This window comes from Suricata suricatta, chromosome 6 (genome assembly GCF_006229205.1).
Source record: "Suricata suricatta isolate VVHF042 chromosome 6, meerkat_22Aug2017_6uvM2_HiC, whole genome shotgun sequence".
Classification (NCBI taxonomy): domain Eukaryota; kingdom Metazoa; phylum Chordata; class Mammalia; order Carnivora; family Herpestidae; genus Suricata; species Suricata suricatta.
Genome location: NC_043705.1, coordinates 91,687,111 through 91,705,199, shown reverse-complemented (window position 1 = coordinate 91,705,199; position 18,089 = coordinate 91,687,111). Strand labels below are relative to the sequence as shown.

At 48.2% G+C, this 18,089-nt stretch overlaps 1 protein-coding gene across 2 annotated transcripts in view; it reads left to right on the top strand.

Moving 5' to 3' along the window:
* WWC1 (WW and C2 domain containing 1) overlaps positions 1-17,507 on the top strand; it is a 146,560-nt gene extending 129,053 nt beyond the window's left edge. Inside the window, exons 18-23 of one of the 2 annotated variants that reach the window (XM_029942894.1) lie at positions 3,884-3,992; positions 5,425-5,589; positions 10,964-11,056; positions 13,013-13,246; positions 15,653-15,774; positions 16,733-17,507. In XM_029942894.1, the coding sequence (XP_029798754.1) occupies positions 3,884-3,992; positions 5,425-5,589; positions 10,964-11,056; positions 13,013-13,246; positions 15,653-15,774; positions 16,733-16,799 (790 nt within the window). In that variant the 3' untranslated portion in view covers positions 16,800-17,507. Of the gene's footprint in view, positions 1-3,883; positions 3,993-5,424; positions 5,590-10,963; positions 11,057-12,994; positions 13,247-15,652; positions 15,775-16,732 lie in introns of both variants that reach the window. The other variant, XM_029942893.1, reaches the window with a different exon arrangement.
* Positions 17,508-18,089: the final 582 nt, after the last annotated feature.

Below are 18,089 nucleotides of genomic sequence, written 5' to 3'. Positions count from 1 at the left end.
CTTGTTCTGTGGGCCCTGCGGATTCGGGTGCATCTATTCAGCTCTCCTGTGGCAGTATCAAAGTAGCCATTATGGTACTTTTCATCATGTCTCCACCACTGAAGCTCTACTTCTGGACGCTGAAATTTGAATTTTATGTAATTTTCACAGGTCATAAAATATCATTTTTTGTTTGTTTGTTCAGCCATTTGAAAATACAAAAATCATTCATAGCTTGGGCTGTCCAAAGCAGTTGGTAGGCTGGATATGGCCCACAGGCTCACCCTTCTTTTCTCTTTTACTATTTATTTCTCCATGTGATAAAGGGTAGGGTAAGGTCCCTGAATTTTTGTATGTTCATTAGTTCGTTTTAGGGCTCTTTCTAACTTATCTCAATCTCTCTCTTTCCCTCTTTCTCCCTCTCTGTGTCCCTTTCTTTCACTCTTTCCTCTCACTTTGCATCCTTTTCTACCTCCCTTTCCTTCTCCCTCTTTCCTCTCCCTCTCTCTCTCTAACTCTCTGTGGCACACTGCTGTGCTAGGCTGGGCTGTGCAGAGGTCTGATGCCGGAAATAGGCCCAGGACCCGCGTTCCAAAACCCTGGCACAAGATCAGTGGTTTCTGCCAAATTCCAAGCTTGTGGTGAGACTTTTCAAGCCATCCCCTAGCAACTGCCTTCTGTTCTCTCTCCCTTTGTGGCCCCCTCTCTCCCCACCCCTGCCATTCAAACTTCCCTAGACACTGAGTTACAAAGAGGACTGGGAATCCCAGAGCTGCTCTACTGGAGTGAATCCATCTGCAGCCCCCCTCCCCCAGACAGAAGAAGCCTTCTCTTGGCCTTGGAATGTTAACTAGGTTTGCAGTGCCTGCTCCCCTCCAGAGCCATGTGTGGAGACCCCCCCCAAAGACTGGCCCTCTGTTCTAATTTCCGCTGCTTCTCTCTCAGCACCCAAAGGCCAGAGTGCCATAGTTTTTCCCTCCTCTTATTTGTTTAGGTTTCTTTAGTGCATGTAGTCACAAGACTGGATCTCTTTTTTAAGATCCACAAGCAAAACAAAATTCTAAGAGTATTAGAAAATAAAAGAGAATATAATCACAATGCTAGGGTGAAAATCCTTGTATTTGCCTCCTAGGGAACGTGTATGTGTTTGTCTAGGGCAGAGGTTGAGAATTAGCGTTGCTGGCCCCAGGGCATGTGTGCTTTATGTTTTAATAGGCATTGCAGAATAGTTCTCAAATAAGATTGTACTAGCAAATGCTCCCACCAGCAGCGATTAAAAGGACCCTTAAGCCTACTCCCTCTCCATCCAATGCTCAATATAATCTAACTACAGTACGTACCTGTTTTATTTTAGAAGATACTGCTAAACTGACTTCAGGGTGTAAACTGGCAGATCTGATGTACATTCCCTGTGGAGATATGCCTATTTTCCATGCCTTTACCAGCACTTGATATTATCTGATGATCTGTATATTTTGCCACCTAAAGGGTGAAAAGATGTCTACTTTAATCATTCTTCTCATTACAATTGAATTTTTTTTCCTTCCCAGAAATGTTTAGATCAGATTCTTGATCAAAAAGAAAAGACTTCCATAGTCACTAAGCACTTATAGTGAGTGGAGTTGGACAGCGTGGGATGGGAAATCTGGTGGCACCACTTCGTGGTCTGTGACACCAGACAAGACCTGTCAACTGTCTGATCCTCAGCTTTTGAATCTGTAAAATGGAGACAGTAATTGCTTTCGGTGTTGTTTTAAGGCCTTAGCATAGCACCTGGCGCTTGGTGGGCCTAGATGCTGGTCACTGTGGCATCTGCCATCTTGTTAAGGATGCGCTCACTGTGTGCTCCCATGTTCCGTGGTCCTTTTATGTGTAGATCAAGAAGCCGTGAGGCAAGGGAGGGAGAGCAAGGAGTCTATTAGCACCAGTCCCCATCCAAGGGCAGGGGATGTTTGGTCATGGGGCTGGGACTGGAGATCCAAGAGCCTTTCTCCCCGTCAGGAAAATCCCAAGGGAGAGTTTATGTTTGTCCTCAGTCTCACTGAGCTGGCTAACTGTACGTCCAGTTCTCTGCTTTTGGCTGGAATCCCTTTAACTCAGTATGGCAATACTGTCTCCTGCCAATCAGATGCCTGGCAGTTACGTTTGTCTTTGAGAAGTAAAGATGGGACTAAAGAAAAATTAGTAACTAATAAATGCAGTCCATTTGCCACAGCGGCTCCTCCCAACCCCAGAGTCTGAAGGGAAAGAATCATTATGAAAAAAAATCACTAAAAATAAATTCTTTGTAACAAATGGTGCCAGAACGCCATTGGATAGCCATGTAGAAAAAAACCTCTGTGGTGCTCATAATGGATCATACAGTAGGTAAAACTATAAAACTACTTAAAAAATATAGAAGAAATTCTTTGCAACCTTGGAATAGGCAGAGATTTCTTAGGACGGAAAAAAACAATTTGCCAGGTTGGACTTTATCACAATCAGAGTTCCTCGGAAGATACTATTTAGAAAATGAAAAGGCATGCCACAGACTTGGAGCAAATATGTGTGAAGACTTCTTTCCAGAAGATGTAATGCACTATGACATCTCAGTAATAAAATGGCAACCCAATTTTTAAACAGGCTAAGTACTCTGATACTTCACAAAGGAAAATATATGAATGGTCAGTAAATACAGGAAAGTGCAAATTAAAACCACAATGAGATATAAATACACCCCCAGCAGAATGACTGAATTTCGAGACTGACAATACCAAATAGAGATGAGGAACTGGAATGCTCATAATCTTGTCGGTGGAAATGTAAAATGGCAAAACCACACTGGAAAACCAGTTTCTTCAAGGGGTAAACCTATACTTACTGTATGACTCAGCTCTACTCCTAGGTGTACATCCATTATGGTCTGAATTGTGTCCCCACCCACCATCCATATTCTTACACTAAAGCTTGGACCCTCACTCATCCTTTAGAATGTGACTGTAACGTAGAGAGTGAGCCTTGAAAGAGATGAATAAGATAACATGAGGCCATAAAAGTTTGGGTAGGTCCTAATCCTATATGGCTGGTGTCCTTGTAAAAGGAGGAAACTTGGGCACAGAGACATCAAGGAAATGCACACAGAGGGAAGACCATTTGAGGACACACCAAGAAGGTGGTCATCCACAAGCCACAGAGAGAAGCCTCAGAGGAAACCAAACCTGCTCACACCTTGATCTTGGACTTTTAGCCTCCAGAACTGTGAGAAATACATTTCTGTTTGTTAAGCCACCCAGTCTACGGTATTGTGCTGTGGCAGCCCCAGCAAACTAATGCAAGAGCTAAGAGAAGAGAAAACCTGCATCTACATAGAGTTGTAGGTGAATGTTCTTTAAGAAGCTTTATTCGTAACTGCTAAGAAGTGGAAGCCATTCAAATGTTCATCATCTGATGAATGGTTATTGTGATCTGTCCATCCTGCTGGGAATGCTACTCTTCAATAAAAGGGTGACCAGGCACCAACATAGTTCAGGGACAAAAGAGCACACACTATCTGATTCCACATTTATGAAATGCCAGAAAACTCAGATTCAATCTGCAGTGACAGAAAGCTGATCAGTGGTGGGCCTGGGATGGGGAAGGTTAAACGGGAAAGGATATGAGAAACCTTTCGGGGTAGTGGAGTGTTCTGTATCTCAAGTGTGGCAGTGGCTACATGGGGGAATATACTGGTCAAAACTCATGAAACTGAACAGTGGTAAGAATGCATTTTGTTGTATGTCAGTGAGACCTCACTAATTTTTTTGTTTTGTTTAAATGTGTTCTTGATTGTAAAAGGCTTGGAATCCCTGCCCTGGGTGCCTTTAAAGATGGGTGAGCAGCTCAGGGGGGTCTCTGGGCAGGTAACCAAAGCTCTTTGTCATCACAGGAGGTATGAGGAGACCAGTGAGAATGAAGCGGCGGAGGAGGAAGAGGGAGAGGAGGATGTTTTTGCTGAGAAAACCTCACCACATAGGGACAAGTGCCCAGCATTAAAGGTAGGCAGGGCCAGGGAAGCAGGAATGGTTGTCCTAGGGAAATAGTCCTCAGCATCTGAGTCCAGGCATTCTGAAAATGCATCAGGGGATAGGCCCTGGGGACAGGGTAACCTGCGGAAGGTTGCAGAGGAGCGTCCCTGCCTGTACTTTGGGTCATCTCTAACAGTGAACCAGGAGAGGCTGGCTCTCCCCTCATCTCTCCTGCCCTTCACAGGTCCCCTGCTTCTCTGGACTGACCTCAAGCTTGGCAGCCAGATGAGTCTGGGTTCAGATGCTGGCTCCGCTACCTTCCCACCATGTAGTCTTCAGCAGGTCCCTTCATCCCTCTCCAGCCTTCACTTGCTCATCTCTAAAATGGAGACCATAGGGGCGCCTGGGTGGCTCAGTCGGTTGAACGTCTGACTTCAGCTCAGGTCATGATCTCACATTTGTGGGTAAGAGCCCCATATCGGGCTCTGTGCTGACAGCTCGGAGCCTGGAGCTGCTTCGGATTCTGTGTCTCCCCCTCTCTCTACACCTCCCCCACTCGTGCTCTGTTTCTCTCTGTCTCAATAATAAATAAAAACATAAAAAAAATTTTTTAATTAAAAAAAATTTTTAAATACTAAATGGAGACAACCTCTAAGGTTTCAGAGGAATGTATTTCTTCCTTTGGATCTGCCCAAGTCCAATAGGAAAATGGCGTCCAGTCAGGTTCCCCATGCCACTTCCTTCCCTGCTGCACTTATGGTTACACACTACAGCCAGGTTCACTCTCCATAGAAGTCTCTGTCTTTTTGCACTGGCAGAAGATAAAGCACCCCGTTGTGTGCAGGCAGGGGTGGAGCTACAGGTTGTGCCCTGCTCGAAAGTACCTGGTCAAGAGGGGCTGGAGAAGAACCTAGCGCTGCCTTCCAGCTCTTCCCCACCAAGATGCCAGTCTCCAGGCAAAGCAGGCGCCTTTTTCAAGATTCTAGAAAGGCACTGTTTTGGCCAACAGGACCCTGCGTTAAGACATTCTTGTTTGTTTGTCTTTTGCTGGTAACTATGAAAGAATGGTAGAAAACCTGACCGCCCAGTTTAAAACCTGAGATTTGCAGGTTGCCTCCGTAATTCCAGGAAAGCACTTGGCTGCAGCAATGGAGGACTTGGATGTGGCTTTGTCAGAATGTGGTTGGCGTATAAGTCCTGAGGGTATGAAACCGAGGACACCCATCCATATACCGCTCACGCGAGCCTGTTTGGGGACTGAATATGCTCCAGCCCACAGATGTCATAGGGGCCAGCACTTGGGGCCTTGGGTGCTGTCCTGGCTGGCAGGGCCAGTGCCCAGGAAGCCCCCACAGGCTGTGGGCCACAGGCCAGATGACAGAGTAGGGGGCAGCTGGGGAATCTGGTGGGATAGCTGAGACACTGGATACCAGTGGCCTCAAAGCTCTGACTTCTTCTTCAGGTGGACAAAGAGACCAACACAGAGACCCCGGCCCCGTCTCCCACAGTCGTGCGGCCCAAGGACCGACGGGTGGGTGCACCATCCCCGGGGCCGTTTCTCAGAGGGAGCACCATTATCCGCTCTAAGACCTTCTCCCCAGGACCCCAAAGCCAGTATGTGTGTCGGGTAAGCAAATGTGTGGTACCGCCCTCCTCCCAGGGGACCTGCTTCCTGTAGAGTCATGAGTGCCTTCAGCCTCACAGGGTTCTGGGTGCTGATTCTGATTACTCTCACTTTGTCAGATGTCCTCAGGCACGTTTTTAACACCTCACCTCATGTGGAGTTAACAGACCGACTTCAAAGGATTGTTTTAGGAGTTGGATTAGAGAAAGTGTAGGAAAAGCTTGGTACCCAGCACATGGCCAACATTATTTGTAATTCCAACCAGCTTTCCCCTCCTCGTTTACATCCTGCCCTGCGCATCTACACGATTGTGTGCTGGGATCAGACTGCCCCCTCTCCGTCCCGGAGCTGGCATTTCTTCCCCACTCCCAGGGCGATCCAGTGTGCACCCCGAGGTGCACATGCCTGTGCTGTTTAGTCACAGGTTTGGTTTTTATTGAACCTATAGCTAACATTGAAAACTTAGGGAAGGCAATTAAAAATAAAATAAAAGTGAAGATTTAACATAAAATTCTAGTTTTTCTTGGGAAAAAAAAAACTGTCTGGCACCATGGGCCACACATTATGTCACGGCAGCAGCCAGCTGGAGCTTTGCAGTGGGGCAGCTGCCCTTAGATGATTGGAGAAGAGAGGCTTTCAAGTTCACTCTGGCCTCCTGGCCCTCTTTGCCTGTTTGGTTGCTAGTCTTCTCTATAGGCTGCGCTGGAGTTTAGAAATCCTGCAGGAGCCTTTCGCTCCCTCATGCCTTTACTGTCTGTCTCATTAGCCCACCCCTTATAGGCCAGGCTCCTTCTTTCCTTCTGTAAGTGAAGGGTTTGAGCGCTTACTCATCTCAGGGGTTCCCAGCCTTCCTCAGGGATGGCACAGATGTGGCACATGCACACCTTACCTGAGTCCGGGGCTCAGTGATGTGTCCGCTCCTTCCTTCCCCTCTGCACAGAGAACCAGTGAGCAGGGACTAGAAGCACAAACAGAACCTTCCTTGTCTAGTGTTCCAGTAAGTCGTCTCAGAGTGCAAGCCCACTGGACCCGCCTGCACCGACCTGTCACTTAGCCATCTATTAGTACCGGGGAAGGAAAGGGGATGTTGAGGAGCATTTTCTTCTCCCTTTTTCTTTTTAAGTTTACTTATTTACTTTGCAAGAGACAGAGTGTGAACGGGGGAGGGGCAGAGAAAGAAGAAGAATCCCAAGCAGGCTCCGTGCTGTCAGTGCAGAGCCTGATATTGGGGCTCGAACTCACGAAACTGTGAGATAGTGACATGAGCTGAGATCAAGAGTCCGACGCTTAACTGACAGAGCCACCCAGGCACCCCAAGGGACATTTGCAATATTTGCTATTCAGGATCCAAGGCCAAATTTATACGATTGAGTCGAAGCTCACTTTTTCATAATATGTCAGTGTAACCAGTTTACTAGCTGCTTTCCAGTTACTCCCCAGGTCCCTCCCAGAAGTAACAGAAACCCCTGCCTCTGTTTCAGGACTCTAGCTAATCGTTTGAGCTTGTCAGCATCTGTCCATTGGCTGCCTATCTTTGGGAGAGGTACAGAGTTTCCTGAAGTCACTGAAAAATGCTCTTGCAAATGTGAATAAGTTGAAGGATTTTAAAAAGCCCTTAGGGTCATGGACGACATCCTCTGGTTTTGGCAAAATTGCCATTTTTGTGATCGTGCCCTGGAATTCAAACACAAAGTGAAAAATGTCACCTGTCTGAAAAATCACACCTGAAGAAATGATTGTTTGATTCATTCTTTTTCATCAGGATTCAATTGCAGTTGTAATTTTGTCAAATGGAAGGTAGAAGATAAGATTTTTGTAAAGTGTTTCTCTTTTCCAACTAAAGACTCAAAGTTTTTGCCTCAGTATTTACTAGAAGACTCTGGTCGCCTGTTCGGATGGGTTCCCTCTCAGTGGCCCTTTCCCAGGATTGGCATTTTCAAATAACAAGGAGCTCTGATCCTATTTATTAACCATCTATAACACCCACCCTGGCACCACGGTGGGCCCTTCCCATATTTCACTATCTGGACCAGTTTCCAACCCAGCAAGGCTGCACATTATGAAAATTTCCAGGCAGCATGCATCCCATGCCACAGCCAGAAAGGGCCTCTGTACGGCAAAACCACGGGAGCGAGAGCAGAGAAGCAATTACCATTAATTTTTGTGGAAAACATTTTTCTCATTCCCAGACCTAAAAAATAACCCCTCTTAGGCTTTTCTGATGCCTTAGGATGCATCTTGCTAAAAGATTCACAGAATTAATGGAGATGAAGCACCGATGCTCACAGACACCGTTCAAGGCTGCAGTGGCCTGATGCCGAGATGCTCCATGTGGTCCTGGGGAAGGGGCTCGGAGGTGCCCTGTCACACTCGGGGTGCTGCTGGCTCCATGAGGGCTCGCTGCCAAGACACTGGGTGATGTTTTATCTTTCTGCCTTTTCCATGAAAGTAAAAATCCTCTTCACGTTTCTTTGAACTAGTGAAAACAGGCACCAGTGTAGGTCTTTTGTAAAAGCAAAGTGGCATAACGTGAACTTTCAAAGAGCAGGGATACGAGTATTTTCCTTTTATTTTTGCTTTCTGACTGTCCCACTTCAGCCCCAGGTTGTCTCCTTCTTGTAAAATCTTACTGAAGACTGCAAGAAGAGGCCGGTGGCACAGCATCCTGAATTTTTTCCTATCATTTCCCCCAAAATTCTGATGGCATGCAGTCAGGTAACGACTTAGCCCTCTGTGTTGAACCCACAAAGTGAGCATTACCAAACTCCCCACAGGAAGTATTGGGGTCTGTGCCCCAGCCTGCCCCCAGTACACAGCCAGCCCTGTCCACATCCTCCTGTCAAGTCCTGTGCCCATCAGGGTTCTTAATGGCAAGTGACCAAAACAGACTGTGAGCAGTACATGCAGGAATGAGTTTTTTGGAAAAGAAACCGAGGAGTTCACATATTCATTGGAAGGTTGTAGAACTAGTCTCAGAAGTCAGGTTGGAAGAGGGGCAGACCAGACCACAGCGAAGATCATCCCACAAAACTGGTCTAGTGAGGATAATAACAGTGCTGCTGCCAGACGCGGCCCAGCTGGCCCCACTGCTGCCAGTGCCATGGGGGTTCACTGCTGATACTTCACACTGAGTCCTGCCCCTGCAGGAGGCTGGGGAGGCTGTGGTTGCTGCTGTAGGCGCCACTCCTCGCCAGGAATGGCTTCTCCCCAAGATACTCCCAGATACAGCACGCTCATAGAACAAAAGCCAGCAGTCTGGTGACATCTGAAAGGCACAGTAACAGAGCATCAGGTGCAGCTAGCCAGATGAAGATTCAAAGCCTGGGGCAGTTGCAGGCAATGGACAGAACCTAGTCCCATGCCTGCTTCTAGTTGCAAGAGAGACTGGGAAAGCAAGACTCTGGCACTTCACGCTTCCATAGTGGAAGGTGGGCTTCATCTCCCACCATGAGTCATAAGGTGCAGTTTTCCCCACCCATGCAATGGAGTTTCAAGTGCTGATCAGCACATTTCCCTACAAAAAGACATCTTCTACATTCATCTAATCTCAGAAACAACTCTGCAGGGCAAATCATGTTTACCCCATTTCATACATGCAGATACTGAGACTCAGAAAGTCACAGTACTTTCCTCTGGGTCACACAGCTTATTAGGTGCAAATCCAGGAGTCTGACTCCAGAGCCCACAGTCCTATTACTCAGAGCTACCTAACAAAGGACTTCCTTTGCCATCTCCCAGGGTACATAGAAATAGTTTATTTTAAAGCTGGCCTGATGCCACACTAAGGCACCCCAAGTATCGTCTGCTGGGCATCTTCCTTCTTTGGTCATCAGCACAACCTGTGCCACTTGGTTAACTTCCCTGGATTGGCCCCCACTGAACTTGACGTCCATGAGCGCAGGGACAATGCTCCGCTCCTGCAGCTCTCCATGACCCCCGTGTATTTGACACCTACAGATTACCAGCAGTGTTGTCACATGTGTTGGTTGGCTCACCCTGACCTGATGAAAACAGACCTTCCAAAATTCTCATTCCTGAATTAGCTGCCCAAAACTGTCAATTATTTCACAGCTTTGTTCCTAGATTCCCTATTACATGGAGATAATAACAAAGCAACAGTATTCTCTACCATGTCTGAGATTAAATGCAGCCAAACATCTTTACATAAGGAACAGTTAAGTTTAAGAACCTAATGTGGTTTTCATCACTCTTTTCTAATATTGTCCTTAATCCTGGAACAACCACGATGTAAGGATCAGTTGTCCTGATCAGTGTTTCTAGTTGGTATGACACACATTCTGTGAGTGCCCCCCTTGGACTGGAGCAGTGTGGGATAAAGCCCCTTCCTTGTATGATATCCAGCCAATCTGCATAAAACCACCCCAGTCAAGATGGCCCACCCCTCCATCTCTAGATTAGTTTCATATCTGAGCCCTCCGTGCATCCTGGGGCCCAGGGGACCCGGCCTTAGAGTCAGATTGACTGGACCTTGAACTCTTATTCTGTGCTCCCAGCCATGTGGTTTATAAAAGCATCTTAATCTCCCTGGGCCTCAGTTCCCCCTGTTGGGATTGTTTGAGGGTTAAATGTAACGGACATGTCCATAAAGCACATGGCACGCATTCTTAGTGTTACTCTATTTCTGGTTCTGGTGAAGGCTGCCTCCTGCAGTAGCTTTTGTCAGTTACATCCCTGGGTTGCCGTGTCCATCACCATTGCAGGACTAATAATATTAGTACTTACTAGTACTTATCAGAAACCACAAAAGTAATGACACAAACACTCGGGAGAGGCCTGAGAAGTGAGCAGACAGCTGCCGTAACAGACCGTCTCTGCTGCATCTGCCTGTGGCCGTCCCACCACCTCAGAAATGTGACTTGAGAAAGAAGCCTGTTCCCTGCATGTCCTGGGCTGTGCTGCCGTCCCAGCCTCCCTCTCCAGGTCCTCCTCTGTCTGGGGCACCCTTAGTAGAAAAGCGTCCTTCCTGATATCTGGCCGGTGGGAGTGGCGGGGGGGGGGGGCAGGGGGGTACTCTTAGCCCTCTGGGGAGAATCCAGAGTGATTGAAGGGATTCTAAGGAGGGCGAGAGCTCACAGAGCCAGTCTGCCTGTCTTATCTCATACATTTCGTATATGTGTATCTTGACAGTCGCTCCATTTGAGCCATAAAGGCGGGCTCTATGGGTGACAGGGAAGAGTGGATGCAAACAGGCCTTGGTGTAGCAGGTCAAGGGGGCATGAGATGTTACAGTCACTCTGTCTGGTGTCCGCCTCACTGCGCCGCTAACTGCATGGGAACTCCACCACCCTCCTGGCCCCAGCGTGCCTCCCAGATGTACTCTGGCCCTAATTAACTTGCCAGGACTTCTCTTCTGCAGCTGAACCGAAGTGACAGTGACAGCTCCACGCTGTCCAAGAAACCACCTTTTGTTCGAAACTCCCTGGAGCGGCGCAGTGTCCGGATGAAGCGGGTAAGATGGTCTCCTCAAAGCCACTTGTACACCTGTTCCACCGTCCCCCCCACACCCCCACAAGCACAGCCCCCAGGTCTCACCAGTGCTTCTCAGCCACTGGTGGGACAAAGTTGCTTTTGCAACCCCAGTGGTGTTGACCAGCTGTTAAGCCTGTGTAGGCACTGGGGAAGGGGCCAACAGTAAATGTAACGTTACTTATGATAACAGGTTAGATTCAGAGTGTGGTACTGGCCTGATCTTCCAGGGTAGAAATCAAAGTCACTAAGAACTAACAAACTCAAAATCTCACAGTCACCGGTGGAAGCCTGCCTCTTGCTCCACTCTGCTCCCGTGTCTCCAGCTGACAGAGCAAAGGTTCTGACAGCCTCCCTGCTGGTGGAGACGCCGGACACCTCCAAGCAGCAACCCGGAGCGGGGAGGTGTGAATGGGCTTCTCTCAGTGCAGTTGGAAGAGCACTGGGGAGAGGCCACAGGCTGCCTTTGCAGAGAAGTCTCACCTCGCCTGATGGAGGCTTGGCCCAGGGATGGGGACAGGGTGGTATTAGGCAAAGGACTGACTCCTGGTATGGACTTTGTTACCAGTCAAAGCTGCAGGGGGTGCAGACGAGCCCTTCCCAATCTGGGCTTTCAGCATAGACTTGTGGTGGAAATCTTGGGGCCCGCTTGGAATTCTGCATACCTCAGTCATTTAGCCATTTTTAAATTATTACTGTGTTGTGATAGAAGGAGAGGAAATGGTTGTATTACTGGGGATCTCGTCCATGCAGATAATTGTATCTGTATGGATATAAGAGGAACTCAGCGCAAATTTAGCTGGAGAGTACAAGAGAGAATTCACTGGCTCATTTAGTGGGAAACCCCAGGATGTTGCACTGCCTGCAGGCACGAATCCATCCTTTATTGAGACAGTGTCCTTAAGCCCAGTCCCCCTCTCATGGCACTGCTCCCCCCAGATAGCTTAATTCTTTTTTCTTTTAATGTTTGTTTATTATTATTGAGAGAGAGTGCAGGTGGGGGAGAGGCAGAGAGAAAGGGGGACAGAGGATCCGAAGCAGGCTCTGTGCTGACAGCAGCAAGGTTGATGCGGAGCTCAAACTCACAAACTGGGAGATCATGACCTGAGCCAATGTCCAGCACTCAACCAACTGAGCTACCCACATGCCCCTAGCTTACTTCTTAAAAAGGGTCACACAGTACGGTGGAAAAGATGGCTATGGTCGGTTCCAGGTTGGTATCTTATTGGCTTAACCTGTGTGTCAAGATGCTCTTTTTTTTTCAATGGCTTTTTTTTTTTTTAAGCAAAAGTGCCAGAATTGGAGGTTATTGGCTAGGTTTAAATAACAGACTCACCCGTGAAACAGTCACTGAGGTTCTGACTGCCCAGTTTCGGGTCACATTCCTGTCCCTGAAGTCCCATATGAACCACCCTGTGGGTTGAGCATGGAGGAACAGTGGACCCCCAAGGGAAGACAGGGCACTGGTACTGTGAGACGGGGGAAGCAAGTGCTGGACTAGCAGAAACAACACTCCTCCGGTATGGGAACATAAAGTGGAGACCTAATATCTGCCCTCAAGAGAGCACAGACCTCCACTGAGGAAACAACTTCAGAGCAGGGCATTGACCAGAATCCATGAGACAAGTGTGAATTGGGGTGCTGAGAGCAGGGCAGGCGGGCAGTGTGGGGAGGAGTGGGTGGGTCTGGAGCCACCTGTCTGGGGAGGAATCTCAGCTCCCCCACTCAGTGCCATGCCTGGGACATAAAAGTGCTCAACAAACCTAAGCTATGGGAGTGGGAGAAATCGGGGATCTGGAGGAGGGTGAGTCCCGTTTCTGAAGGAGTAGGAGCCTGCGATTGAACACAAAAGGGTAATTGAAGGTCAGAGAAGCAGGTCATAGACGCTCACCGAACTCAGCCCTCTAATAACTGGTCAAAGCTATCCCTACCCCTGCAGCCTTCATCAGTCAAATCCCTGCGAGCCGAGCGCCTGATCCGCACTTCGCTGGACCTCGAGCTAGACCTGCAGGCAACCAGGACCTGGCACAGCCAGCTGACTCAGGAGATCTCAGTGCTGAAGGAGCTCAAGGAGCAGCTTGAACAAGCCAAGAGCCATGGGGAGAAGGAGTTGCCACAGTGGTTACGTGAGGATGAGCGCTTCCGTCTGCTGCTGAGGATGCTGGAGAAGCGGGTAAGGACCGTGCAGGAGGCAAGGGAGCCGGCTCCGTCTGCCCTAGGAACTGCCCACTGCTGCAGGAGGGAGAGCAGAGCCTCAAACAGCTCCTGCCATCCTGTGACCCACTGAGAGTTTTCCCAGGGCCCCCATGTCCATCAGACCCCTTGCCCAGTAAACTTTATAAACTCTTGACCTGGGTACCAGACCCTTTTGCTGCATTTCCATGTTTATGTGCGCAAGGCCTTATTGACTTGTATATTCATCAAACATCAGGTACCTAATCTGTGCTGGGGCACATGCTTTGATAGAGTGAATACAAAATGCTGACCTGCCCCAGTGTCTTCCCAGTGCAGTCTCACAGAGTGGGTATCTTCCAAAGATACAAGTTTGCATGTGGAAGAAGTCCCTCACCGCATGAGAAGTCCCCAAGGCCACTGCTCTGTGTCACCACCTAGAGGGGAGGAGGGAAGAACTCCCAGGGGAGACAGGGTACGGGCATCTACATCTGTCCCTCAGCAGTGCAGGAGGACGATCTGGGTCAGAGAGCTCCAAGACAGCAGCGACTTAGGGTCTTTTATAGCCCCGGGGTTATCGTGTCTATGGCCAGCAGATGGTGGATACAGCTTCATGGGGTGTGTAGAGCTGGCAGTTTCTAAATGGCTGAAAAAATCTGTTTGAGCTACATTTAAAGTAGTTGGTGGGGGTGGCCCAGTCGGGTAAACATCTGACTGTTGATTTCAGCTCAGGGTTGTGGGATCAAGCCCTGCATTGAGCTCTGTGCTGAGTGTGAAGCCTGCTTGGGATTCTTTCTCCCTCTTCCACTGCCCTTCCCCAGCACATGTGCTTGCTCACGCTCGCACTCCCTCCCTCTCTCTCTCTCATAAGTAAAACAATTGGAAGCATAAAAATTTGACTTTGGCACCAATGGGCTTGTGAACTGACAGGTACCAGCCAGTCATAAAGAAGTAACAACATATGGCCAATATGCAGAGGCCATTTTCAACTCTTTTATATATGATCTGCCACTCCTGAACTGCCATCCAGGGCAGGCGTGACCTTTGCTAGTTTTCTCTGCACACAGGCAGACAGTGCAAAAAGCACCTGCCTGGATTGTTGGGAGAGCCATTAGCTGAAGCCCCGGCTCTTGATTCAGGTGAAAATGCCTTAGAGTAGGAAAGTGGTGGTGAGCTTCTAAGGTCTGGACTGGCCTGGGGACTTCAGATTGACTCTGGTAATTCAGAAGTTCCAGAAATGTTGGGACACCAGGGTGGCTTAGTCGGTTAAGCATCCTACTTTGGCTCAGGTCATGATCTCACAGTCCGTGAGTTGAAGCCCTACATCGGGCTCTGTGCTGACAGCTTGGAGCCTGGAGCCTGCCACGATTCTGTTGCTCACTAGCTCGCTCCCTTGCTCTCTCTCTCACTCGCTTACTCGCTCTCTCGCTCGTTCTCTCTCTCCCCACTTGCACTCTTTCTCTCTTTCTCTCAAAAATAAATAAACATTTAAAATATATAAAGTTCCAGAAATGTTTACTTCTTTCTAATTTACCACGTATACCCTATATACTTATAATAGGGTTATAATTAGAGCATTACAGGAAAATAGAGACTGTTTTAAAGGAGAGAAGCAAATAAACATATCCCTAACTTAATTGCAATGGTCTATTACATTTATCTTTGAGGTTCCTGATTAGCAAGGCAAAAAAAGTACATATGTGTCCTGTGTGCCCTGCCTTAAGAAAACATCAGTTAAGAAAAGTTGGCCTTTCAGATAGCAAAAAAATAGTATATCCATGACTGATAATGACCTTCTACTGAAGAACCATTTAAATGATGGCTTCATTGACCAAAATTTCCATTTTCATGCAATGTTTTCAAGTATATGGTACATGGATACTTTGGGGCTCTTTGTGGTTTGTTCTCAAAAGTGCTTCTGTAGGTTTGCATTAGGAGGAATGTTTGCAATGTTCCCAAAACCCTTGGGCACAGCTGCATGATTGGAATTGGGTTTCCACCACTTCTTAGGTGTTTGACCTTAGAGAAATGTCTTCACATGCCTGAACCTCGGTTTCCTCGTCTGTAGTGTAGAAGTAATTATAATAGTGACCTTCTAGGTGACCCTGAGGATCAGAAAGGTATCACACACTTCTCTAGGCAGCACACATCTCCGTACCACCCAGCTATTCAGCATCCTGGCCCCAAAAACCTGTCCACCCTGGGAGATGGTGGGATCAGTTCTCACCCTTCCAAGCAGAGGATCCTGGTGTAACAGGACCAGTGAGTGAGCCTGTTCTGCCATCCTCAGACCTCTTGACTACAATAGACCCCTCATTTGTGCTAGAAAGTGCTCTTTGGCTGACCTTCTTCTCGAGGCCCTAAGGACCCTGTGCCACCTCACAGCCCTGCTTGCTTTGCCCTACAGATGGACCGAGCGGAGCACAAGGGTGAGCTTCAGACAGACAAGATGATGCGGGCAGCTGCCAAGGATGTGCACAGGCTTCGGGGCCAGAGCTGCAAGGAACCCCCAGAAGTGCAGTCTTTCAGGTACGCAGGTGGGCCCCTGGCCAGCCCACCTCCCCCTTCACACCCAGCCTGCCCAGCCTCAGTCTCACCGGCTGCCATCCTGAGCCCCCTCTGCCAGCGGAGCACCAGCTCTCCCTGAAACAGATGCACACGCTCTGCCCAGCCATCCCCGGCGCTCTGTGGGCTCCGCAGGGCTTTCCCTCTGCTATCTTTACCAGTCCCCATGCAACTTGAGCTAATTTGTTAGATCCTCTTGTTTAATGAATGAGCCACCTGCTCCGGCCTTTGCTCTTAGCATTTCCATCATCGGTAATTATGGAGGATTGGCTGAATGATGAATAAGCCTGGGGGTGACAGAGGCTTGCCCGGCCTCCCTGGCTCTGCCCACCGCCTGCCAGCGTCTCAGGGAGGGTCTTCTTGCCTGGACCCAGGCAGGTCACGGGAGGGCCCCAAATGCCAGTTGGCCAGGGCCTCGCATTCACAGAGGGTCTTGCGTTTAGACTGATGGGGTCTCTCAAGTAAGGCACTCATGGTTATGTATGTGTTTAAAAAAAAAAAGCCTTGCTGAAATAGAAACGTTTTAAACACACTGTCATTTGTATAACTATATTTGGACATCTTTTACTTTGTAAGCAACTGAGACTCTAAAACAAACAACACTAGAAATGACCCAAGGACCCATTTGAACTCAAGAGAGGCCCATGAAGGTGGCTAGTCCTGCCAATGTCCCTAAACGAGTGGTTCTCAACCAGCGATGACTTGGGCACCACAGGGACCTTTGGTATTGTCTGGGGTCATTTTTGGTTGTCCCAGCTGGAAGGCCAGGGGAAGCTAACACTGACGCCCAGTGCCTGGAGGCCAGGGATGCTCTTAAGCACTGTGCAGTGCACAGCAGCCCCAGGACAAAGGAGGATCCTGCCCGTAGTACCTATAAAGTGAGGTTGAAACCCCTGCTCTGAAGGACTGGCCTCTTTTGCAGGGAGAAGATGGCATTTTTTACCCAGCCTCGGATAAACATCCCGACCCTCTCCGCAGACGATGTCTGATCACCAGAAAAGTATTTCCTTTGTTCCGCTGACCACGCTGTGAACGTAGACTGTGGCTAAAGTTATTTATGTGGTGTTATATGAAGGTACTGGGTCACAAGCCCTCTAGCGCTCTTGTCGGTGTGAAGATGAACAGAATTTTTTTTTTTAGTTTGGGTTCTATTATTATTAAAATACAAAACAAAAAAAAAAAACAAAAAACCAGCATTAAAATGACAAGATTGTATAGTTTGTATATTTAGGAATGTATTTTTGAGAAAGAAAATTTAAATGAACTAAAGCAGTGTTAAGTTGCTGCTCTTCTTAAAATAAAATTGTTTAGAATTTTTTTTTCTTTTTTTGTACAGCTCTACCTTCTAGAGGTTTCACTGCAATAAGAAGCAATGTTTCAGGGACGGTCATCCTAAAAGGACGTCCTATAGGTGTCACAGCACAGCTGACCTTTCCTACTTAACATATTTTGTACAATATTTAAAAAAAAAAAACACCAGGAACCATTTGGGGAATTCTGAGGTGCATTTGCAAGTCTTTATGAGCTGTGATGTGTTTTGATGTGGCCGCCTGGAGCAGGCAGCGGGGAGCCGGCACGCCACACGCCTGCCCCCACCAGTCTCAGACGCCCAGTGAAACCACGAAGTGAGTGAGGGAGGGCTATGGAGAGCTCCTTTCAGTTTTATCTCCATCAATAAAGTGGCCTTTCTGAACGAATTTTCATTCTCTCTTTTCTCCCCCAACCCTCATTGCATCTGTGTTTCCCTGATTTTCGACCTGCACCTTTCTAACCATTTCCTCCCCGCCCATCCCCCTGGGCAGGGGACCACGACTCATTAGATTCAAAGGACTGCTCAGCTGGCCCTGTTGCAGACAATGGGACATCAGCCTTTACAGACAAGTAGCCAGATCCCTTCTTCCTTTTTCTGACGTTATCCTGTGCACGTTTCCTCCAGGCACCTTGTACCACCAACCACATCAGAATCACTTCAGGCAGCTTGTTAAAAATACAGATGCCCGGGGGCTCCTGGGTGGCTCAGTCAGTTGAACGTCAGACTTCGGCTCAGATCGTGATCTCATGGTTCATGGGTTTGAGCCCCATATCAGGCTCTGTGCTGACAGCTCAGAGCCTGCAGCCTGCTTCGGATTCTGTGCCTCCCTCTCACTCTGCCCTTCCCCTGCTCATGTTCTGTCTCTGTTTCTCAAAAATGAATAAACAATTAAAAAATAATTTAAAAAAAATACAGATGCCTGGAGCCCTTCCCAGACCCATTGGCCCACCCTTTCTCAACTGGGATG